Source organism: Vanessa cardui, chromosome 22 (assembly GCF_905220365.1).
Source record: "Vanessa cardui chromosome 22, ilVanCard2.1, whole genome shotgun sequence".
Classification (NCBI taxonomy): domain Eukaryota; kingdom Metazoa; phylum Arthropoda; class Insecta; order Lepidoptera; family Nymphalidae; genus Vanessa; species Vanessa cardui.
In genome coordinates this window covers 9,658,085-9,685,456 of record NC_061144.1, presented here as the reverse complement: position 1 = coordinate 9,685,456, position 27,372 = coordinate 9,658,085, and the positions used below count along the sequence as shown (strand labels likewise).

The 27,372-nt window shown below is 32.5% G+C and overlaps 1 protein-coding gene across 1 annotated transcript in view; it reads left to right on the top strand.

Moving 5' to 3' along the window:
- Positions 1–27,372, top strand: part of LOC124539228 — a 226,231-nt gene that overhangs the window by 50,137 nt on the left and 148,722 nt on the right. The window contains exons 5-8 of the mRNA XM_047116525.1: positions 10,310–10,480; positions 11,433–11,536; positions 12,359–12,483; positions 17,271–17,362. Of these exons, the coding sequence (XP_046972481.1) occupies positions 10,310–10,480; positions 11,433–11,536; positions 12,359–12,483; positions 17,271–17,362 (492 nt within the window). The remainder of the gene's footprint in view (positions 1–10,309; positions 10,481–11,432; positions 11,537–12,358; positions 12,484–17,270; positions 17,363–27,372) is intronic.

Sequence of the window (27,372 nt, the reverse complement as noted above, 5' to 3'; positions counted from 1 at the left end):
TGTTCCCAAGGTTGGTTCCGTTCTTTTAACCTGTAGTTACACTAGCATACTCACTCTTCAAACTGGAAAATAATACTACTTAGTATTGCCTTCTCTGACGTCCATGTATTATAATACTAAGAAAGACGATAATGACTGCTGATTGATATATTTGTACCTAATATGGCTGTAAACTCCGATCCAAGAACAAATGTAATGATCGAACCAATAATATTCCAGAAATCAGTGTAATTTTACGTACCCATACATTTGCAACACTCAAGAGCTGGTTGGTCTTCAGACGATAGGATCCAGACTTATTGATAGAGCATTACTTCGTCCAAAAAGTATTTTTCCATGATGAATTTTCGAAGGAATAAGACCATGAGTTTTATTTTTAAAAAAAAATCCTATTTTTTTTAAAGGAATACTAGCAGTATCCCAAATGAATTAAAGAATTACTGATATTCCTATTTACATCGCATTTTAATCTTATCACTTGTGTTAGTGGGGATCATAATAGCCCAAGGGGTCAGATTGATTCTGCGACAAAAAGTCGCAGTCACATCGCTAGGCGGTCCGTAATCTATAGCGCTATTGACGCTTACCTTTATTTTATAGTAACGCTTATTTATTGAGGAATACTCCATTTGTTTCGGGAACACAAGTAGTAGTATTTTTTGTTTCCCCTTTTGTATAATAGAAGTAGAAAAAAAGAAGTTGTGTTAGGTTATTAGAAAAAACTTTCCTTTTCCATGCCGTGATAACTTTTAATTGAAACAATACTTAGGCTAAAAATGTAAAATTAATTACCTTTATTTTAAAACCTATAAATGGTGTATGTTTTGAAAGTTGTCCTTATAAATAAATAAATAAACACTACAAATTTACCTTGAAATAGACGATTAATTAATATCGACGAAAATGTCGTACATAAATTAGATTATTTATATAAAATCATAATAAAATAGTATATTTAGTTACAAAATTCATTATCTTAAACATTTATCTATTATGTAATTTTCTTACTTAAATGTAAAGCAGCCTCAACGCTCCATTTCTAAAAGCCTCTTCTATTGAAGAGGAGAACTCAGAACCTTTTTCATCATTCTTTGTTAACGGTTTTACGAGTCTCAGAAGATTGAGCCATTTTAAGAAATATTTGCCATTTTCGTTTTGATGTTTTTCTTTACTTAAAATTATATACAAGGGTTAATTTAAGAGTATCAAAGTATTGAAGTAGCGTTTAAATAAATCGTATGTCATCTCACTTCCGAGTTGCAAATCCGGGTAAATTATAAGACGCCATTGTTGTGAAATCTAACTGCGTTTTCACATGTGGTGGGTAAGACGGCGGATTTACAATTCTCGATGCAGAGCTGGAACTTCTGCTGGGTATCTACTATAAAAACCACACATATACATACCGTACAGCTCGGTGCAATATCTATATCAATATCTATAAGAAGCACAGCACCAACAATTTCGTATATAAAGCTTGACACATCATACGAGATATGTCAATATCATGTGACAATATAAACAATCGCTAAGGAGCATTACGCCTCTTTTTTTCCAATTATACATATCTTCGTAATGGCGTAACGTTACAATATTTTAAATGCACAACTGTTTTTCCGGTTGATAGAACGACATATCATTTGACCCAATGACCAACTTTGTTGTTTTCGGCATTGTATGCGGATAAGACTATTTAGGACGTTTTTCTTAAACAAGTACATATTCCACCACGCTGTTCAATGCGAGAATTGGTGGAATGCACATGTGGCAGAATTTCGATGAAGTTAGACACATGCAGGTTTCCTCACGATGTTTTCCTTCACCGCCGAGCACGAGATGAAAAATAAACACAAATTAAGCACATATATATAGTGGTGCTTGCCTGGGTTTGAACCCGCAAATATCGGTTAAGACGTACGCGTTCTAACCACGGGGCAATTACCGGGTTGATATAAAATATATTTAATTATATTAAAGCTATGTATATATACGCAACATTGCGGTCCGTCGCTGGTGACTGCGGCGCCGTGTACACGAAGGCTTAAGCTTGCCTAATTCGTACACACGAATTGTGGTTACAGTTCAAGTATTCAAACAATCGACACATATTACGCTCGTCCGTGATCATGCACAGAAGTGGCCAGTTATGTAGAAAATAGAACTCTCCCGAAATGTTAATATGAGTGTGATAACAACACATTTGCCGACGAGTTTTGTGAATGTAATTGATAGCTAATTAATATTGTGTTGCTGGCCAGTAGTAGAAATTGTTTAAATAAAAGGAGTAAAAAAATAGAATGAAAATCCCAATCACTTTTTATCGTTATGTGTTGTAACATCACAGAAAGAAAGATACACCTTAATTTAATAATATCTATGTTAATATTATAAATGTGAAAGTAACTCTGTCGGTCTGTCGCACTTTTACGACCAAACCGTTGTACCGATTTTGATAAAAATTGGTATGAAGCAAACTTGAACTCCAAGAAGGGACATAGGCTACTCTTTTTGCCCAAAGATGTGAGCAAAGTCGCGGGCGTTCTATATAAGTATAGATTTTTTTGCCAATGATATGGAACTCAGATTTCACTTGGCTAGCTGCCATTTGTTTATCAAAACTAACGCTTAACTCATTGTTTAATATGTCAAGGTGAAATACGTTATAAAACTCTTGTTCGTCAAACTTATATTAAAGTTTTACAAAATATTGCAACTTTAGCTGCACGATATATCCGATATGAGTTTAAAAACAAATAAATAAGGCGATGTTTCGCTAAAGTATGGACAGACGATAAACGAATGTTATTAAGATTTTGAGTTGATTTTTATTTTGTAGCAGCTGAAAGTTACAATTTTAAATTTAAACTTTATATACACGGTTTTCACAATTTTAATTTTCGGTATCATCAATGACTACTTTTACTTGGGGATAGATTATTTATTATACCTAATTGTATATGAAAAATTAATTAGCGATTATATATTGGTATAATCTCGCTAAGTTTATTTCGGAAGAGTAATAAGTTCACTTCTATATTGAGTAAAGATTTTTGACTTTGACTTGATTTGACTTTGATAGGACTTTTGGTTTTTTAATATTACTCGTCAGGTATTCTACCGCCAAAAAGCAATTCTTGTATTGTTATGTTCTGTTTTTAAAGCATAGTAAGGCAATGAAACTACAGGGACAAGTGACTCATCGTCTTAGTTGGTCAATGTTGATGGCGCGAACAGACTATCCTTAAAACCGGAACGCAATAATAGTTGGTGCTGCTGACCGGTTGTAGAAATGGTAGAATATCTGATGACTGGTGATGCTAAACAAAGCCATACCAACTGTGTAACTACCATCGTTTCAGAAATTAGATCCTATTGAGAAGAACCGGCAAGAAACTCAGTGGTTGCTGCTTTGCACCATTCTAATTACAGAGTATATCAGTCAAGTACAATTATATTTGTCTTGCTTAGAAAACAAATACTAATTCCTTACTTTTTATCATTAATGTAATCTTATTATTATGTATGAATGATTTTGAAAATTTTCGCCACATATATCATCATATATCAATGCGTGCTTAAGTATAAGCATTACTTATGCTTAAATATAAAAACAGGAATATACATCTTTAGGGAAGAAAGGATACTAAATTATTTTCATGTACGTAATCTCATATATAATATATTTTTATGAAAACCATTTAAGACCAAATATCCAGTGAAAAAAGGGAAGCTTTAATAAAGATATACATTTTCATCAAGCAAACAGCCGACACGTACATTATGTTAGGGAGCGCTTAATAAATGGACGTGCGCCCGAAGTAATCGGGGTAGCGAATGGTGAATGAGTGAATGAAATAAGGGAAGTGTTTTGTACCGTTCACATCTAGTCTCGGCGATTCATTGAATTAACGCCATCTATCAGTACCGTCTATTGCTACGAATTTCTAGTTGAGCTTATATTAAGTGCGTATTTTCCATTTATAATGACACTAGTAATCGAACGTGGCTTCGCTCCTGTCATGTTTTAGGGAAAAAAGTGTCCTTTCTTTTAGTACATGTTTGCTTCGTACCAAATTTCATGCATTGCATGATTCAGTGGTTTGATCGTGAAAGAGTGACAGGCAGACAGACAGAGTTACTTCTCCTAGAGTCTTTTCAATTAGTTTTCATGCTGTGGAGGAATGATGACCATGTTGTTAGGAAAGTCTTGAGCATGGACATGGGTGTAAACAGAGGAAGGGGACAACCAAAGAAACAATGGATGGATTATACGAAAGACAATATGATGACGTCAGACAGGGAAGTATTAGTTAGAAGAAGACTTGCTGCGCTGACACCAAATAAAATTGGGATAAGGGTAGGATAATGAATCAGCGAATTTTCACCTGTGATACGGAGCGCCTCATTACGTCGCGTCCATTTGGCCGAGCCATGGTGGTTTGGAATGGTTTGAATGCGGCTCAATATTTACAATTACTCTTTATATCTTATGTTCAAATTTAATATGATGACGTTATGACTTTATGTATACCTTTAACATCATGTTTTGTGAATAAATTTGTAATGCCAATTTTACGGTTTTGATTTTAATTTAAATATATGTATTTCTTTGCTATCTTATTTACTCGTATAATGTAAGTTGATATCAATAAATATTTATTAAATTTAATTCATAGACGATAAAGTGGTCCATTCAATTTGTGTTTAAGGCACTTTTAATGCCGTTCATAATCCGAGAATTAGAGGCTTTTTTGACGTACGAACACTTGCGGGGTGAATAAATCGCCTAGATTTACAACTTCATTTTGTATTTTTTAATGAGATGCACTGATGTCACTCTGGATGGAAAGAGTTGTAAAGATTGTGGTCTGACCAGCACCACTTTTGTAAATGATTAAATTTGCCACAACAATCTTTTACATTATAATACCGTTTGTTTTTTGTATAAATCTATGTCTAATGTAGGGTTTATATTGAGTTCATTTATAATTTTGTTTATTTTGAGGTTTTAAGCATTATCAAGTTGTTGTTATGTCACATATTTCGTGAAATTGCTACTTTTCGCTGCTTGTCGTACTATTTGGGTGAAAAGCGGAATTTAATATTTGATTATATTAGATTTTGGTAATCGAAAACTAATTATGTTTCATAATCCTAATCATCTCATTATCATATATCAAAATTCAAATTAATCTCTATTCAAGTAAACTTGCAAACATGTTTGAATTGCAAATTAAAGAAAATCCATTAAACATGAAGCAACCATCAGTTCGAAATGTAGATTCTACCATAAAAAATTCAAGAATCTCGGCCTTTTTTTGTTTAATTTACATTAGGAAGGCAGATGAGCGAATGGGTTACTTGGGGGAAGAACTCATCTTTAATCATATACACTGGCCATGTATGAAATATGTATAAACCAATATTTATTCGAGCAAAGTTCAACCATTAAATTTTATACAGCTGTTTGGTCACTTTGGAATAGTAAAGTGTGGTAATTACCTGCAAAATACCTATTGACCAAATGCTATCTACACCAACTTTTGCTTTATATAATCATTTACAATTATGGGCGATCCCACATCTGAGATGTTGGAATAATACAAAAACTCTCCTCACAATCAATACTTTATCTCTCCTGAAGTGGTTCACGATCCTTCCAATTCGACGATTAAAGTAAGAGTGACCATTTCTAGGCTTACTCCTAGTATTTAATGTTTACACGACTGTAGCAACATCCGGTTTCGATCCATTTTAAAAACAATTTAGTTTAGTCAAAACCGGATGTAATCAACGCAAATTGTAACAACTATTTAAATCGAATTATTTATGCTGATAATACTTTAATACATTAAAACAATAAAATATGATCATATTAAAATAAATATGCTAACACAATGTATATAATGATTTACTATTATATTTAAGATACTAGTCAGGCATTGCGAAATTGTACAATAAAAAATAAATAAACGTGCGTTTAAAGTCAGTTATGGTAAACGTTTTTATAACTTAAGATGATTGCGTAAAATACCCTAAACCAATTATTGTTGTAATCTGTATTGTTTTGATGTCACAGAACAGCCAGTCTTTTTTACTTTTTTTCTCTGGAAAAACGCATTACGCGCTTCCCCCACGTGATGTTAAGTGGGGGGGGGGGGGGTGTTGTCTCCCCGGAACCCTGGACGGCGAGTGCGCCCAGGTACGCCGGGTTTAACCACTAAAAAACCAGCGGTACTCCGGTACTCTCTCCGTCTTTTGGCAGGCGCCACGGGATTGCTTACGCATGCTTGGGGATCGAACTCATATAGGATGGTCTTACATTAACCAAATATTCCATGGTGACCGTACAGAATAGCCAGTCTTTAAGAACTTATTTCAATGAGATACTCATTTATGAAATGTTGTAACTGACTATACGTGATACGCTATATTGATGCGTATATTCTTTAAATGTGATCAATAGTAGAGTCAATGTTCCATATCAATTTCTGACATTTAAGGTTCGTGTTTTGTGGTTACTTGAATTTACAAAACAGCGTCACTATTCTCTGAATGAATAGTAATGTATTTCATTTTACAATTAGTGTACATTGAAAGCGTTTTATTAATGTTTTTGATGAAAAACCACAATTTTAACGTTTATTTATGAGCTGAAATAATTCGATTATTGGTCACATTTGTGTTTAAAACATTTTGCGGAATTTACCACAACTGTTAACAATATAAATAGTCGGTTTAATGAAATAAATTCTCGTTGTACTTAATTTATTTAAACCAAATTTTATTTCAATACAAATAATATTATTTTACAGCTTCTATTTCGAGCGTTATTATATTCGTTATTTACTCTGAATGAGAGCTTACATATTACAATTCAATTAATTAATAAATAGACAAGTTGTTGGGGATAATATATACCTTGTTAGTGTAGTTATTTCGCTGATGTTATTAAAACAGTTAGATTACTTCTGTCTCAAGACCACCCTCACCAATACTTCACATATTTCATCACCACAATTTCTGAAAAGACCAGCACAATTTTTAAGACATTTTCTGCAATGCATAATCACCCACCCTATCGAACCAACTTTAACGGTGAATTTTCCTAACCGTTACGATTTGGGAACCATTAAACAAAAGATTCCATTCATTGCTTAAAAGCCGACAGAGCACCTGTGAGCATTCTTGCGTTGTAGATGTCCACGGGTGTGGGCACTTTTCATTTGGTTAGCATAAAAATAAAGTCTTTCGTGGGATTCCTTACACTTGGCAAGTAAGTTACTCTCTTTTGATATTCAGAAACTCGTAATGTACTCGTATATAACATTCACAGAGATGGAACTGTAATGAGACGTAAAAATGCCGTATCTCAGAATAAGAAAAGCACTAAAGTAATAAGGTGGCCTCTAAGTGTCAAACCAAGTTTTCGTCATGGTTGGGGGTAAACATTGGTCGGCATCTTGTATTATGCGGGTTTTTAAATATGACATAACTGACGTGCGTATTGAAAGTGCTTACGTGCTTTCTAGAATAATTAATGGATATTTGTTGAATGTTTTATTCTGTGAACAGTGCCGTCGTCTGATGCAAGGATTTTTCTGACAATCTCCGCTCTCCTAGTAATATTTTTATAATTTTTTTGGTTGCCTTACCGATGCTCTTAGACCTGAGTATTATTAAAAAAACGTTCCCAATGTGAGGCGCTTAGGTTTTTTGTACCTACTGCACCCAGTATTAAAATGTATCTTATATGAAATATCTATTGGCGCACCTTTGGGGTAGGACCAATTCCTGTCATGGAAATACCGATTTTAACTTTTTTGGCGTACGATTGAACTTCATTTTGATGTGAAATACCTTGGGTCCTTGAATGAAGATGGCTTGGGTAGTACAGGCTCATATATCAGAAAGCAAATGCTATGCGTGTGAATGGTGTGTATACTGTATACGTCGCCATTGGGCTTCCATTGAAACTTTTTATTACTTTGCTCCATCCATCTTCTTCTAATTATTAAGGATAAAAATTGTCCATATCAAGCAGATAATAATACATACTAAGTTCGTTGGAGAAGCGTAAATCTATTCATAGTTCAATAGACTCGCAAAAGTTACCCTCTCAAATTCATATAAATGTTCCAAGAATAACGGAATTATTTGCATTAGTCTATCTTTCATTGGCTCTAAATTAGCCTGGATACCAAAAGTTAGTTATCTCAGTAACAAGTTCATAGTTACGAAATTAAATCGTTAAACCTAGTTTCCAAATTCAAAGGAGCAGGTTTATATAAAACAAGTTCTTTAACGAACACAATTACGGAGCATATAATAACCACATATCGGCTTGCAAACTTTTCACATTAATCTTTGAAATGGCCAACCTAGATTTAACTAGGCTGAATAAAGCATAATTTCTGTAGGCATGGACTGACCGTACTAAGAAATATTTGATATTTTGGCTTCCAAGCTTTGACCCAATATTAGATATAATTTAATTGGCATATAAAGTCTGGGTATGGAATTGATGCAGTTCAGGCAAAATATAAAATTACTGCATATACGATATATAAATGGTTAATCATTAATATTTGAGAAAGAACGAAAGAAGTTCTGTATATCATAATAATAATAATAAAGCTATTTTCCCTTATAAATTGTATTTTATAACAGTTTTATCGTTTTTGGGTTAGAATTTAATATGTTTGATATTATATTTATTTATTTTATTTTTTTCGTTTTTTCTCTCATGTATATTTTCTATTCTAGGGACCTTTTGCGTTAAAAGACTCCTCCAAATGTTGTTAGCTATCTCTGTCTCTTGCCACTCTTATCCAAAGCGCTTCAGCTATATCTGCAATATCATCACTCCATCTTTTGAATGGTCTACCATGTCTTCTCTTGTCTGTCAACTAGTTGACAGCTAATTCACAACTAGTTTATCAAGTTATGTATATTTTGCTTTGAAATGAAAAAATAATATATCCTGACTGATGATGGCCGTGACACTCATTCTTAACAGACAACAGCCCATAGGGCATTCTAGTGGACAAGTCCTTTATTCCTTTCTATCGTGCTGACTCTCATTAAATCCCTCATAAAGTCGGTAGCTCAAAGGTCCATGGAAGCACAGGCCGTAAGAAGATACATTAACTTTATCTTACAAATTTTTATATGAGAGGGAACTTTTTTATATATCGTATTATTAACATTTTATACATAATAAGGTGGAGTAAGTTTTATTGATTTCTATACTAAAATAATAAATCAAATCTAGTTAATTAAAATACCCATATAATTTAATCATCCTGTTGACTTCCAGCAGGATATATTAATTTAAATAATTGTATTAACTAACATAACTGTATTTTTTTAAATGTTAAAAAAGAGTAACTACTGAGTTTCTTACCTGTTCTTCTCGTTAGAATCTACTTTCCGAACCGGTGGTAGCTTCACTTAATTGTTAAATGACGATTCAAAAGTGCTTGTAAAAGCCCACTTGAATAAAGTTTTTTTTTGATTTTGATTTTTGATTTTGATCGGAAATGAGTAGCTACTTATTTTCTTGCGGCACTTGAATTTTCGTGCTCAGTAGAATCTACATTCCGAACCGGTTTCAATTACTGGTACATTAATATTACATAATTACGATTCAAAATTGGTTGTTAGAAATTTAATAAAGAATTCCTTGATTTGGTTTGATATGCACTCGTAAATACAGCTTCATACATAGAATCAAGTAGCTTTTATTTTCTGAATAAACTACCAAGGAAACTAGGCGTTGCAATTAGCACGTGCAAGAGGGGTTTTAGGAAGGCACTTTGTACGAGAAGAAATGAGACTTTATTCATTTATAATTCCTTGCTTATTTAAGTGGTTCTTGACTGCAGCGTCGTTGCAAATTCATGTCATATGTTTCAATGTAATTGTTCGTAGTACGAGTAATAATTACTCTTACGTACGTATAGCTTACGATCGGCTTTAGCTAAATTTTCATTTATTGTTTCTATATAAAATTTTTATAAATTAAAATCTGTAAGCCTATTTTTCTTTGTAATACAATTGCAATTTTTTTTTTGGTTTTTCTTATTTAAGTTCTTCTCTTGAGCAGTTTTATTTCTTCACATTTTGCACTTCAGTTTATTATAAAAAAAAGTAGGATATTAATAGAATATATATGGCCACAATATCCACGAAAATTTAAACCCTTGAATAAGAATATAATACATCAAAATAACATACAAGTAACATAAATAAATATAGATGTACGTATTGTTAAAACGATTTATTAACATTATGCATTTTTTAACAGTCTCTCGGTGCGTCTCAGGCACCAATTGTACCGTCACGGCTACTTGCTGACCCCATAGAGCTGGAGCGGGGCTTGGCTGAGGCAGGGCATGATGGATTTGGGGCATTATCCGAAGACACAACGCCTCCGTCACCACCACCCACTATTATTGAGGAAAGGTTGCACCATCGGGTAAGTTTGAAGAAATCTTATATTATAGACTAAAATTTTTATAAGATAATTCTAGAGTTAATAGAGTAAGTTCTTGCAATAAAGCTATATGGTCCAGAACTAAGAATTAAGAAGAAAATATCTTTGCTCAGAAGTATGATATAATAAAACTTTTGGTACACGTTACGCTTTTCAAAAGTTTCATAACTGAAAAAAAAATCATTTTAAATTGAAGTGTAGTTATGCTGTCCTGGTATTTTTCCAGGATCTGCGTACTGTTTTAATCAAGATTGATTGACAGATTAATCGTTTTTATCAAATCAAATCACTGAACAATTGACCTGACCTTCGTAACTATTTATGAGCGAACTACTCGTAGCAAAACGTTCGAACGTAATGATTGTACCGAGAGTAAATGGTCACCTGGCTCTAATCGTCTCGATAGTAAAATGTACTGTGAGCAACAGATCTTGAGGTCCGGTGATATGACTTACAGATTAAATTGGCTTTTCCAATTAAAAAAAAAAAATTAAAGCAACATCTTGTAAACGTTCTGCTAGAGTAAGATCTCTATCAAGGAGTTGATCTTATTATGTCTCCAGATTTATTCGATAAATTAATACTTTCTCACAATTTTTAATTTACCGTCGAATACAGGTTGAATGAAAAATAAAAAAATAACTTATGAATGCTATTAATTTATTATGACGATACGCTCTGAAATTCTATTTTTAACGACAACGACGCAATATACTTTTGCAGTTGTGGAAATGGTTTACGATTGTACGTGTAATAGTTTTTTGTATAATTGAAAACTTCCTTGTTTGTTTGAATTATTGCTTAACAAATTTTGATACTTTTATTATTTTTTCTTGATTACTTGATAGAGTATCTGGTTTGAATACTGTGTTTATTTTAATATAAACTTCGTATACTATTTGTTAACGATATTTTATTACGTCCTGATTAACAGCCTGTAGCATCAATCGTGGCAGTAGTACCAAGAGGAGCTTTGGCACCATCACCGCGTCCACCACCACTTATAATTACATCGGAACCCCAGCCACCACCTGTTAGGTGAGATTGGTACCGTTTATAAAAAAAAATACTAACTAATTAAAATGTTTTGCTAATTACTATTTAGAAAATAAGTTTAAGTTGATATGTTTTGGATATGGTCAGGTTTTTGGATCATGTAGAAACTATTTCAATGATAAGACCACTGCAAATTCAGTTTGATACATACTGTTACGTTTTGATTTCATTATGTAGGTATTTTAGTTATGTACAACATTGAAATTATTCTTAATATATTCGATGGAGTTAATAGACGATATAGAGAAATGAAATATGATATAGAAGTAATCATTAACAATGGAAATAACGAGATAATGAAGGCTTGCATATGTATGCTCGCTTCATTATGAATGTAAATTGTATGATCTTAGTTGTTACGTCCCCAGCGTAATTACATTTTGTCACTGAGGAATTCTGACTCTTCATATTTTAGATGGAAGGTTTATCATTGTGTAATTGTATTCAACTACGTGATAGTCAATAATATTCTAAAAAATCTATTCCTTTAGGTTTTGCAGTTATCATTTTGTTTAAAAATAAAGCTTTCTCATGATCCAAATTTTGATTTTCTCACGAGGACCTACCTATCTATAGAAAACTGTTATAGTTATTTTTTCTCATTAAAATACTAATTTACAAATTTTTTTTCAACGAAGATTAACTTAATTTTTTTATCATCTCCATAATCTTGTATAACCAATAATATCATTTATCATTCCAATCTTGTACTAAACTAAACCTTGTCTAAAATGGTGATTAAAATTGTTGTAATAGATAGTATTTTGAATGTTTAGCCTTTGATTTACGAAACGTACTGTTCAGGTTACCATTAGATATGGCGGTGCGAGGCACGGGTGAACCAGAGACGCTGAGTTACGAAGTGGATCTTAACAAGGACTCAGCTCTTGGTCTTGGCATCACCGTGGCTGGGTACGTCTGCGAGCAAGGTCAGTAAATCCAATTTATCCTCCCGTCAAATGTATGCCAGTGCCACAATAAGCAAAAGGGACATAACAAAATAATATTATTAGTTATTGTTTGGTAATCCAAATTAGTGATAAACTTTTTTAATTTAAATAATTGTAATAACTAACATGACTGTATTTTTTTAAATGTTGAAAAAGAGTAACTACTTAGTTTCTTGCCGGTTCTTCTCAGTAGAATCTACTTTCCACTTTTTCTAACCGGTGGTAGCTTCACTTAATTGTTAAATGACGATTCAAAAGCGCTCGTGAAAGTCCACTTGAATAAAGTTTATTTTGATTTAGATTTAGATTTTTGAATATCATTTATTCTTTTCTACTCATAAGCTTTTTGAAATACCGCCTATGTTTAAATTTTGTCGTTTAATTAATTTTAACATAGTATATTTTGAGGTAGTTTTCCATACTAAACGAGAGAATCGTCACGTGATATTCTATCGCAAAAATAATCTGATCATCCATTTGTGTAATTACCATCGTCCTAGTGAGTAATATAAACATTATGTGGTCATAATTGATTACGTAAACGGGATATTTCCGTAAGTACGATCGTATAGTTAAGGGGAGAATTGCGAAATTTATCAAGTCTTGATGTTTGGTCCATAATATAAGATCTCTGCTTATATAGACAATTTTCCCACGAACGACCTTCTCTCTCGACCTTTCTCTTGAGTCAATCTATCTATTAAAAACTGCTTCAAAATTTGTTGTGTAATTTTAAAGATCTAAGATCATACAATATATATCCAGGATAGACAGCAGTGAGCGACTTTGTTTTAATTGTGGCTCCAAATATACCAATAATTATAACTACATGATATAATCGTTAATCGACTTTTAAGTAGTCTAATATTTTTCATTTCATTTAACTTAGGAAGACTCTAAAAATATGTTGAATACGCAATTATTTTTCTTACTTTTTCGTGCATATTCATTTGTTTTAAAATAGTGTTTTGTTTGAAGTCGGTTTTTCTTTTTGTTAAAATTTTATTTATTTATACTATGTACCTTATTATAATAATACCTATAATTTAAATATTATTTGACCTTGATATTAATTGACAGAAATAACATAGCAGCGTTAAATTGGGTAATCTTAAAGATGCAAAAAGCTTATGATATATTTAAAACATATAAAAATTCAAATAAGGGTACAATTAGAGTATATCTATAATCGCTTTCTCTTTAGGATTTCGACAGCTAAAAAATTGGCAAAACTTTCTACTAGATAATTACTAGTCTTTTCTTGGTGGTAGGGCTTTGTGCAAGCCCGCCTGGGTAGGTACCACCCACTCATCAGATATTCTACCGCTAAACAACAGTCCGCAGTATTGTTTTGTTCCGGTTTGAAGGGTGAGCGAGACAGTGGAAAAGGCACAAGGGACATAGCATCTTAGTTCCCAAGGTTGGTGGCGCAATGACGATGTAAGGCATAGTTATTATTTCTTACAGCGTCATTGTCTATGGGTGATGGTGACCACTTACCATCATGCTCGTCCGCCTGCCTACCTATACCATAAAAAAACTAGTCACCAGACTTATTCCAACATACGAAATTATATGGAGATCATAATTTTTTTTCCGTATTTCTTTTCACTTGTCCCAAAATCCAATTTATTTAAGTAATGGACGCAAAAGGTGACTCGCACTGTAATTTCTTTGATTACAAGTATCCTTTTATTAGAAAAGTTTGTAAGGAACCACATAACCTCCTTCTTTTGATGTCAAGATATTTGAAGATACTATTCTTGTAGGTATAATTTTAGTAAAATAATGTATGTGTTTCTTATTCCGTATTTGGATATTTTCTGATGGCAAAGCCTTGTGATTTGATGTGCTATAACATCAATACATGTTGAGAATAGGCGGTCATATATTTCAGGACCCAGAGCCCAAACTCTTGGATCGATTTTGATAAATGAGTTGCGGTAGACTCGTGAATGTATCTTGAACGTTCGAGAAAGGCTCTGATGCCAAAAATATTAAATCTGTCGTATTGGCGTGCTGCTGGTGTAAAACGCTTAAGTTAGAATAGGAATTTTTAATATATTTTAAATTAAAATGAAAATAATTGTACACTGTTTTGTACACAATTATTGTTGCTTTGAGGATATGTTTTAAATTTCTTGTTTAAAGCAAAATTTATTGTAAGAATATGTTAAACTAGAGATACATTTATTATGATTGTCGAAGTTTTAACTTAAAACATGTTTATAGTCATACTTTTCTCAAGTAAGTGAAATGTAATTTCTTTTTGAGAAATAAGTATAAGTTTAACCATATAATTTATTCAACTAGGCTTGTAGAAGTACCTTACAGAACTGTTTTATAAATGAAGCTACCTCCAGTTCGGAACGTAGATTTCATTGAAGAGAACCAACTAGAAACTTACCAGTTACACTTTTCAAAATTTGAATTAAGAAGTAGTTATGTCAGCTCGGTGATCACAACATCGAGATAACAAGATCTGCTCCTTTATTGTTGTCATTTTGCATCGTTTTAAAGGCATCGCTTTTCTTCTTTCATGACATTTTTATGTACATATGTGTTTGTAATTTGTATATGATATGACAATATTACTGTATTTTTAAATGTTGAAAAAGAGTACATACTGAGTTTCTTGCCGGATCTTCTCGGTAGAATCTACTTTCCGAACCAGTAGTAGCTTCACTTAATATAAAAAAATAATATTTGTTGTTAAATGACGATTCAAAAGTGCTTGTAAAAGCCTACTTGAATAAAGTATATTTTGATTTTGATATGAGTGAGCAATCAGTAGCAGTAACTGAAGTTAGTTATTTAGCAATCTTCACTATTAAGTTCAAATACCATTAAATTTTTTAAAGATCGCTAGAAAATTACAAGTAAAAACAGCGTAAAATCGAGCAGAGTCTCCAATAAGCAATAAAGTAGGCCAGATTGCAAAAGTGTGTGAACTTTATGGCTGAATTCGTAACAGTCCAAATAGCCCGAAGCGTGCTCTTTCCAGCGCTTAGTAATATTCATCTGGGTTGGAAATGTTTGTTATTAAAATTTTTCCCATTGCAGTTACGTATATAAAATGTTTGGGAGGTGTTGAAAGTAGTTATATTAAAGCGATATTAAATATTTTCGTATTTTCTCGTAACATATTAAAATATTTTATTAAAATTTAAATTTAAATCCTTATTGCAAGGCTTTAAGTAAAATATGTACTATATTATTGTTTTAAAAGACTATTGCGTTGAGTTTTACTGTTTCATTTTATTTTCTTATTTCCTCAAGTATAGCTAGAATAGTGATTAATTAAATTTTGCAATAACTCACTTCTCACTTTTAGAATAAGATATTTGGTATTGGTGGCAATAATAATAAAATTATTATTTAGTACGGAAACTTTAAACTTGCATTTTTTTATGGAATAGGTTAGCGGACGAGCATATGGGTCACCTAATGGTAATTGGTTAGCATTACCCATAGACAATGATGCTGTAAGAAATATTAACTATTGCTTACATTGTCAATGCGCCACCAACCTTGGGAACTAAGATGCTATGTCCCTTGTGCCTGTAGTTACACTGGCTTACTCACCCTTCAAACCGGAACACAACAATACTGCGGTCTATTGTTTATCGGTAGAATATCTGATGAGCGGGTGGTACCTACCCAGGCGGGCTTGCACAAAGCCCTACCACCAAGTAAAACTTATTGTCACATATAAAGGAATACCTTCAGCACTAAAAAATAATCTCGGACCCTATTTATTCTATAATAATTCACAGGGCTTAATATTATTTATTTTTATTCTTCTTTCGAATAATTTGTGCTTTGTGGTTTTTGCAATTTTACACTATCTGGACCAACATTTCCATTTTAATGGTTTACATTTTTCTGTTTATAATAAAATTTATCAAAGCATTTTTGCATAAATATATTTTTGCAATTTTACATTTGAAATATTTTTAGTGTTTCGAGATACTATTTATAGAATATATTTTGAATGCTTTTACATAACTGAAGTACACGCAAAGGTAAAATATATGATACATTGTTATGATAAAAATAATGACATCACAAGTACCGTGTATAATATAAGGGGTTTGAGCTGAAAGGAATAACAAAGGCTTGTACAAATTCAACAAAGCAAAGATCTTTATGCTCCAAGTGATTTTGTACCCTTGCTGAAATATCAGATTATTACTACATAAGTCCAATATAATAAGAGAAGGGGAAAACATAAAAAGTTAATTTGAAGATTTCCGTTGTAAAGCAATCTGGATAAGAAAAATTTAAAAAGCTTAACGATACGTGGAACAATCATTTATTTTATCATAAAGAAATATTTATATATATATTTTTAATTATAAATATGAGACAACATCACATACATTACTCTGTTCCCAATGTAAACAGCTAAAGCACTTGTGTTATGGAAAAACAGAAGTAACGACGGTACCAGAAACACCCAGACCCAAGACAACATAGAAAACTAATGATAATCTACATCGACTCAGCCGGGAATCGAACCCAGGACCTCGGAGTGGCGTACCCATGAAAACCGGTGTACACACCACTCGACCACGGAGGTCGTCATGAGGTCGTCATGAGTCGTAATGAGATATATGATATATGATCGAATATTTTTAGATTCTAATATAAAGAAATGGTATTTTTTTATATTGTTTTTATTAGGTATGTTTGTGTTGCTTGTTCTATTAGAATACGATTATTACATCTATAACATTTAGTTTCAGTAAAACATATTTTTACAGAGGAGTTGAGCGGTATATTCGTGAAAAGCATCAGCGCCGGCAGCTCAGCAGACTTGTGTGGCAAGATCCAAGTCAACGACAGGATTGTTGAGGTATTTATGGCAAAGTTTATTTCCACAAATTTTACGCCTTGTTTTTTTAATCTATTTTTGAGGTAAAGTCGTGACTTTGTGTGTTTTCCTGTCTCTTGATAGTCAATTATTTTACGTAAACTATTTAATTTGGATATTTGTAATTGCGATCAAATCTTCGTGAAAACTATCTCATCTCAAATCGTTACCTTAATCCAATTCTTTCGGTAAAACCACGACGAACACTTCTATAAATATAAAGCATTTTCAAATAACTGTCTCTATACAGTTTCTGTGTGATGGAATGTTTACGTTGGCAGAATTATTGCTCCAATTGGTACTTCGAAATGTCATAAAATTTTAGTAAGAAGGATATTTCCGTCAACGGTAATCATAAATACGACGGTCGATTATTATGCATGTATATCTTAATTCTTTTCTTTATAGTTAGTTCTTTATAAATGTAAGTGAAATATCGGAAGTGTTTTGTTTTAGGTAATACGTCAAATAGGCTATTTGACTGTTTTTTAAAATCCTTTTTATATTATTTAGTAGAAGTTAATGTAAAAGAACCCAGTAAAAGTTGTGTTTTTATTTCTAGTACGTATTTGCCGAAAAATAACATATTCAAAATTCCATATTTAAAAAGCGCGCAAAAACGCTACTTCTAGAATATGGCGCTGCAATGGGGTCGGTGACGTCACTTTCCTGTATTTTAATCTGTGGTACATATAGTAGAAAAGCAAAGTTTACAAGAAATGATTGATGATTTCATCATAAGCCCGGCCAATCAGGAGCGTTTTGTGTCACGTGACAAACGTTTGAAAAAATGCATTTTTATTTATGGATTTTTGAATAAATTAAGTATTATTTTCAACTTTCGTTAGTAAATAACCATTTTTAAACTCATAATATACACTGATTACAAAAATTCACAATTTATTTTTGGCATTGTCAAATAGCCTATTACTCATGTGACCTTGAAACTTCTCTTTGATCCCAGATTCTTTTCTGGCCATCCCGACTAGTATCGATTTGGATTATAATTCTTGGTAAATAATCTTAATTTTGCTCGTAAAGTCCCCCATACATAAAAAAGGAAAACATTTTCCCCATTTGTATGGAGAATTTCCAATAATTGGTTCTATCCGACACGTCACGAAGTTAGGAAACGGCTAACGCATTAATTTATAGCTACACGCAAAGCGGAACTCGACTAATTTGTTTTTAAACATGTTATGACACGTTTCCGTTGTCGTTGAACGAGTTTATTTCGAGACGGTTTTCTTTCGATTATTAAAGATGATTTTAAAATTTGAGATTGGAGATGGCCTAGTGTTTAAAACGCGTGCATCTTAACCGATGATTGTAGGTTCAAACCCAGGCAAGCACCACTGAATATTCGTGCTTAGTTTGTGTTTATAATTCATCATCGTGCTCGGCGGTGAAGGAAAAAACATCGTGAGGAAACCCGAATATGTCTAATTTCATAGAAATTTCATAGAACAGCGTGGTGGAATATATTCCAAAACCTTTTCTTCAAAGTGAGAGCCCAGCAGTGGGAAAATATTGTTGTTGTTGTTAATATTTTTAAAAAGGGCTTAAGCTGTAATCCTGCTTGATATTTTATCGCGAGTCTGACGGTCACATCGTAACCATGATCGTTGTATTATACTTCTAAAAATATATGTTTGTGTTTAAAATATATGTAGAATGAATAAAATTGTTAATATACAACTCTATCTATATACTTAAACTGAATGATATGTGTCTAAAGCGTTTTTTTATGAAAAACTATTATTTTTAAAAAAAATATGATAAGAGTTACTTTGGGCGACTTTGTTCTCGTCGTATTTACTTTTCATCAAAATCTCTTGATTTATACTCCTATGTCCTTCTAATTCAGGCCCCAAGGGTGTCTGTGTCAAATCGGTTAGTTAATGAGTTTGTGATTGATTCTTTATCTATGTTACGAATTCTATTACAATTTCTCAGACACTCCTTAATCTTTATCCACTGATAAAATACCAATATTTCCATTTCTTAAAATGTATTTCTTAACTAAACGTTATATTCTCGGATTTCTTATATAACCTTCCTCAAAGAACAAGCAAGCTGTGTGTTTCAGTATTAAATGACAGTAATAGAAAATAATTCTAATTCGATCTCGCAGAGAAACTCCGAACATAGCCCTCCCCATTGCTATTTGGGTGACCTTGAGCCTTCTTATGAGGCCCATTGTGAAGGACCACGTTAAAGGACGCCATAAGTCATCAATGGCAATACACACTGGTCATAGACTTTTGTCTTGAGACACTGCGGTATATGGGACGAGAAGATTTTTCGTAGCTTCCCGAACGCTGCCCAGCCGAGTTGGATTCAACGGTTGACCTCTTTTTCGAAGTTGGACTTACCTAATTGAAATTAGAAATGAGGAGATCTGCAGAAGAACTTAGGTCAGCGACATAGCCCGAAGAATTGCACACTTAAGTGGCAGTGGGCGGGGCACATCGTTCGAAGAACCAACTTTATTTTTTGACGACGCTTTGGATCCTGGTTACTTGTGACGACGATTTTTAAGTCATGATACAGTGTTGACTACCTTGTAATAACTGTGATAGTTATTACAAGGTAGTCAACACTGTATCATCTAGAACATTCGCCAAAGGTTTTAGAAAAAAAAATGGATAAACACTTAAACTCTCTACTCTATAGAAGTATACTCTGAATAACGTTCACTTGTCTTACACAAATGCACTTCTATCTTGAATTCCAATATGGTATGACCAATACCCTGATTAATCAAATTTCTCCCTTCCTTTGGTTTTTTTTGACGTGTGTTCTAGGGTAAAAGTTTACAAATATTTAGCGAAAACGTTGATTGAATGCAAGACAAGCCCAGCGACCACCACTGTTCCACTAGTCTGTTAGAAAAAAACCAACAAAGTGATATTTTTATTCAATTACTCGCCTTTACGTTTGAAAAAATATTCAAACGAACAGCAAATAACAGGATATAGTTTAAAAACATTGGATAGTTATAAAGTGTAATTCAACTCATAACTATAAAACTTTTACAAAGGGAACTACTACTGAGTAAAACCACAAAAGCAACAGTAGACACGACACGAGGGGAGAACTCAACTCTGAAACAAAATAAATTCGAAACTTACGAGGGGTCGAGACCACATAAGTCGCTTTCCTGAAAATAAAAAACATATTACTTTATACCGCAAAAGCAATCTAAATGAATGTTCTGCTATTAAGAGTCTACTTTAATTTAAACTAATACAATCTCTTCTAATATCATAAGAGAGAGTGTGACTCTGTTCTCATATAGATAGTTTATATCTCGGGGATGACATTAGGTTCGATTTTCATGTAAAAATAGGGGTGAAAGTTTGTTTGGGCAGTCAATTACTTCATAAGTACTTACTATTATATATTTTTTTTTGTTTATGGAATAGGTTGGCGGGCGTGCATATGGGCCACCTGATGGTAAATGGTCACCATCACCCATAGACAATGACGACGCTGACGCTGTAAGAAATATTAACTATTCCTTACATCATCAATGCGCCACCAACCTTGGTAACTAAGATGCTATGTCCCTTGTGCCTGTAGTTACACTGGCTCACTCACCCTTCAAACCGGAACACAATAATACTGCGTACTGTTGTTTAGCGTTAGAATATCTGATGAGTGGGTGGTACCTACACAGGCGGGCTTGCACAAAGCCCTACCACCAAGAGATAATTTGAGTTAATTTAATGTTTGTTACTTAAAAAAAGCATTATAGCTTTTAATAAACTGTATTCACAATATTAATTCGTATGTAATATAATAGCGGAGTGCACTTTAAGGACATATACAAATAAATCTTTTAATATATAAAAGACTCATACCAATGGGAGTGAGCACACATGTCGCAAATTTTCATCTGACAAGTGAAGTATCCTTACAATTTTTTCGTTCGCCTTCAGATGAATTATGATTTTCCTGTTTTGAACCCAAAAAAATAAATTTACATGTTTTTAATAATCTAATATCTTTTCCTATTATATAACATATAAAATAAGAATTTAAGTATCTTTGAAATAAAGTGTAGTAGATATTAAAAAAATATTCACCCTGTTTAAAAAAAGTGAAAATTAAAAAAAGATAATGAGGTTGTAGTGGTCACATCAACTTCTAGTGACGACCCTACGTCGACACCATTACATATTAATGAAATTTTATACGGCTCAGATGAGTCTCTGGTAAGAGAATCTGAACCAAAGATCGGGGCTTCAAATTCAAACCGTAAACTATCATTTTTTTCGTGCCTATCATTCATATCGTGTTCAGTTATAAATGGAAAACACATGTCGAATGAAAGACTGTCATATTTCTATAGTTTCCGATAACTGCCCTTTGCCCATTGAAGTATTTATAGTATCGATAATGCGTTATCGATAAAATAGTTCTGTAAAATATAATATTTGAAAATGGAATGGAACTATATTTTCGTATGTAATGTATCATCGTCAAAGGACTTAGCAACAACCAATTAAATTACTTCATCCGAGCTAAGGACAGTTCATGTTTGCATTTTGTGATGTTTCAGGAGATAGAAAGGTATTTGACTTCCTCTATCAATATTGAACTATTCCTTTAGTATCTCTTGGCTTAGTTTGCGAAATTCTAAATTCCACATCTTGGATATTCGATATCTTAGAGTTCGGTTGAGATGGATTTAATATTGGTTTTAACTATTATAAAAATTATCTTCATATTACATTGTATTATATTTCCATCTATCTTGAATTAGGATTTCGTGAATAATATGAATACAAACACATGCACTTTTATCCGATGTGTTGATAAAATAAAAAAACATGTCAATTTACGGAGACACAATTTTCTTATATATAGAATTTGGTTTTTGTGTACATCTTAAATTTGCCGCGTTATCTTGTATGTATTTTATACATATAAATAATGTTGTTGAAACAATAGAACAAATAAATTCATTAAATCGATGATAATAAGTAAAGTCAATTGTATGATCGGAATAATAAGCAGGTATCGGTAATGCCTGGGGAATACTTCTATAATAAGACATTGCTATGGCCTCTTATTATATGATATATGATATATTATATATGTAGTAGTAATCTAATGCACCATTACATTGAACTAAGATAAGATAAGCCTTAAGTCTGTAATTGTAAGTTCAATAACCCTTAATATCGAATCATTATTAGTATTGATGTTTTCGTTATACTCGAGGCCCGTTATTAGGGGATATGATATCGTCATTTTTTTCATTAAAGCTGATCGCTTACAAATATTATTACAAATCCATATACGTAGACTTTTTACCGAATTTTATTCGCCCGAACCGTCTTTTATCAAATTGGCTTGTAGTTTGATTATGGTATTTCTAATCTTTTCCACGATACGTTTGCGTGAGCCAAGATGTCCCAGTGGTTAGAACGTGTGCATCTTAACCGATGATCACGGGTTCAAACCCAGACAATCAGCACTATATATGAATGTACTTAATTTGTGTTTCTAATTCATCTTGTGCTCGGCGGTAAAGGAAAACATTGCGAGGAAAGCATATTAATTCTGCCACATTTGTATTCCCGGTTTGGAACAGCGTGGTGGAATATGTTCCAAACCGTCTCAAAGGGAGAGGAAATTAGCCCAGCAGTGGGAAATTTACAGGCTTGATAATTGATCATAAATTATAGAAAGGTTGGGGCGTGTTTGCCTATAAAAATCACTTATCCTTTAAAGACATTTAAAATATATGTGAAAAAGAACACAGATGCTGTAAATCTCGCATTTCATATGTTATAAAATGGGCGCTGATTTAATATCAAACCCGTTTCGTTTTGATTGCTTTTCAATTCAGCCGAGCGTTTCTTTCCTCTTCCAGTACGTTCCCTGAGGAAAGTTAAGCTCGAAACGTTTTTCTAAGATCCTAAAGAAATAAATATAAATCTTAACGTACGATTCGAAACAACCTTTTTTCTAACGGGGTTAATTCTTTAGCATTCTCTATTAGCCAACCTTGGAAAGTGCAGGATATATCGTGTGTAAGAAAAAACTTTTGGAAATAAATTATATACAAAAATCCTGCCGTATTTTTTTTACTACAAGTGATGATATTTTTTAAACAGGAGGTGTAGTTAAATAAAAAATCCAAATTAGTTTATACATAGGTTTACTTGATGGTAGGGCTCTTTAACTGTCTTGGCATACCATGAAAATATGATGAGTGTTTTATAAACGTTAGTATAACTAGGGGGCTATAGTTCCCAAAGTTGGTAGAGTCGATTAAAAAACAATTATTCCTATTATGTGAATATGAATACTATGAATAATGTATAACGACTAGTACTTTAACAAAATATAAGTAGGCAATTAAATAGTTAATAAACTTCTATGAGAAAACTTATGAGAATACTTATTCGGGAATTTTATCAGAGTTCTTTGACCTATTTTTTATTACAGGAGAACTTATAAAGTTCTTATTGAAAAAAGTTTAAATTAAAAAAGGTTTTACGGTACTCTGAGTACGATCTTGAGTATCATTTGTTTCTGTCAAGTGAGCTCAGTTCGCTTGGCCAATAGAGGGAAAGGTAAATTACACCCTTATTCATATTTTAAATGAGGTTTGTTAAAATGGTAACTGCGGGATATTAAGGAATTTCTCATGAAATTATTAATTTTCTCCGTCAAAAAGTGTTAGGTATATTTGTGGAAAAGTTCCATTCGAAAAATGCATATTTCCTCTGGTGATTTTCTTTCATCTTCGAGCATATATTATTTATAAGGCAAGTTAAGAAAAGTCTAATCCAGAGAGTAAAATTTGTGCAAGTCCCTCTGAATAAGTACGATCTACTCACCATTATTCTAAACGCTAAACATCCTAAGCAGTGTAATTTCAGGCACAAGGGACATAACTTCTTAGTTCACAAGTTATTAATATATTAAGCCAAGTGGTTAATATTCCATTCAGCGCCAATGTCTGTGGGCGACTGCACTTAACATCAGGTGGCCTATTTACCAGCTTACCCTTATAAATAAAAAGTAAAAAAAAAACATACGTAACGCAATAATTTATGAATATAGTCGGCAACTGTAGACGACCCAAGTAAGCCAAGAGATACCATTTGAAATGACTTGAATATGCCAAAGATAATTCAATAGAAATTTCTGTCATATCCATATTATCGATCATTTTTTTAATCAACAAAATTGTCCTTTTCACTGTATTCATTCCTATTGTCATACAGACACGATTATTCGAATTTCGAACTGTCATTAGGAATTCTGTTTGTGATATAAAATTTAAAAATAGAACAAAGAATAAGGTGATTCGTTTGGCGTTTCAAGTTAAATAGTTGGTTATTTCTGTATCCGTAAGCCTCATCTATTCTTACAGATACAGTCTAGTGGAATACTTGAACCTTAACCATATATTGAGGTTTCGAATCCAGAGCACCACCGAGTTTTTATTAGCTTAATATGTTTTTTCTAATTTAATTGGATTTCGATGGAGGAAAGCATCATAATTAAATCTGTATGCCCTGAAAATAGTCAAATCAAAAAAAAAAATTGATATAAAAGGATGCCTTTTATTGACATTAACCGAATATATAAGAATCAAAACAACCAGCCAATGACAGACAGTCTGTGTTGCCAGACCCTTATAAGAATTCTATATAACGTTAAGAAATCTAATAAGCTACATTCATACACATTTTTCGCAATCGTATTTTATATGACTATCGTAATTGTTCCGTTTCGAGCGTTCACATAGTAGAGCTTTCCGTTTTTATTAAAGTTTCAAACAATGTGTTCCGTTTATATTTTTCAACAAACAAAACAGGATTTCAACGTTTAAGTAATATTTGATATTTGATAAACGGTATTTTTGTATAAAATTTTAGTAAAATAATTTATTATATTTCATAAAAATATATACGAGCTAAGGCAAAAGTAATTATTGTAGAAGTTGCTGAATTTGAATATTGGCTAGCTTCAAAATCGATGTGTTTCTTTGTTAGTGTAAAAAAGTTTCTGTGGAGTAAAAAATCGATGTCACATTTTATTTTATTTTTGAAATACAATATTGCGCCCGTAATAACAGCGCATTATGTGAGCCAGGTGCCTTAAGTGAACGATACATTTTTGGTTCATTTGAAAAACGCTAACGTCTAATTAATTAAATTGAGTTTAATCAGACATCATTGGTTGTTCGCAGCAAATGACTTAATACTCGACCAATGAGTATCCAGTATTTGGTTAGAATTAAGTTAATCAAGCTAAATGTCATCAGTATTCTAGACTAGAAAACATATGGCATTGTCAGAGTTGAGTGCATTTTGATTTGGCGATGACATAGCTGAAACTTTCAAAGACTGGTATAATGTTCCACATTCTCTTAATAAGTGGGTGTAAAAATGAAAAAGAATTAGACTAAAATTATTGCGCATGTTACACTGAATGCAATTTTCGTAAACTTTGGAGACTATACTCGAAGTTGTTGTCTATTATATTTACCATAATTTCGTCTTATAGACCACACTGTCTCATGTCAAAAGTCTTCTATCAATATGTATTTAAGTCTTATGTGATATTCGCTTACGTACCATTAAAAGTCTCAAGATCACTAAAAGAGTAGAGGCGCTACGCTCAACATTTCACTAGAAGATCAAATAACAGCAGTTTAACCAAAATAACTACCAAATTACCAAAAAAAATTCGCAGTAGTAGTAGTAGGAAAACATAGAACTGCTAGAATTGACGACTACTGGGGCAGAAAACTTTTTGAACGGTGATCAGAAACTAGAATATTAAAAGCGTGAAGCCACCTCATGCAAGGTGGACTGACGATCTTGTGAGGCCTAAGAGGCAGTTAAAAGCGTAAGAATGCTCGTTGAAGCTTTTTGGGCGAAGTCTTTATCCACCAATGGAGTCTTCTATCTGAGATGATGATGATTGCATTAATTAAATTAAATGTTCATTAGTAAAAGGAAATATTAATCACTCCTTGTATCACGAAGGTGCCTATACTCTTGGAAATTGCAGTTATATCTACCTTATACATCTTCCATTAGTTTATTTACAAGAAAACATCTCGACAACTCTCAATGTCTTCGAATTCCACGTTCCTCACAAACTTTTATTACTGTTGTTTAATAAACTCTCTCTGTTAAGAAATACCATTCGCTTAATCTTTTAAAATTGTTTTCACCCAACAATAAACAATGAAAGAAATTCATTTCATGCCGTCTCACTTCACAATGAGTGTATTTTTTTAATCGTCGACTGTCTGAGCGGGACAAAGCGCTCTGAATTGCAATTTGTCGAATGCCTTATTCAAGACCTTTGTGTAAGGTCAGCATAACTTTACTATTGTTGTGATATGAAAAGTTCAGCTTCTTATGACAGGATTAACGAATGTAAAAAATAATTAATTAAACATGTGATAACATATCATAATATAAAACCAATTTTATGAATATATATATATATATATATATATATATGTAATTGACAAACTATTTTTCTCTTTGTGATAAGTTTTTTTTAAAGAGAGTTGTATTCATGACCTTGAATGTAAAACGGTAATGCTAATTTAGCAGTTTTGCATTTCAATTGAAAAGTAGTTTTTATTCGAGTGAAGTGAACAAAGCACAAAATTGCAATTCAAAGCAGACTTAAGAATACCGTCAGAAAAACAAAAGAGATTTTTTTTTTATACAAAAATTAATAATTGTGTACGTTAAACTTTACGATTTTCTATGTATTATTTACGATGATTGTAAGCACAGGATATTGTGTAGTTTTTTTAATAATAAATGTGTGTAATCGTTTATCTAAACTGTATGGTTATCAGAACTAGTTTGTGATTAATTTTGTCTCAATCTGGTTTAAATTCAATTTTAATTGTGGAAGTAAAAGATAATCTAAAGTTACTGTTAACACAAGAGAAACTAAACTAAAATTTAGCCAATCATATTTGTTTATGA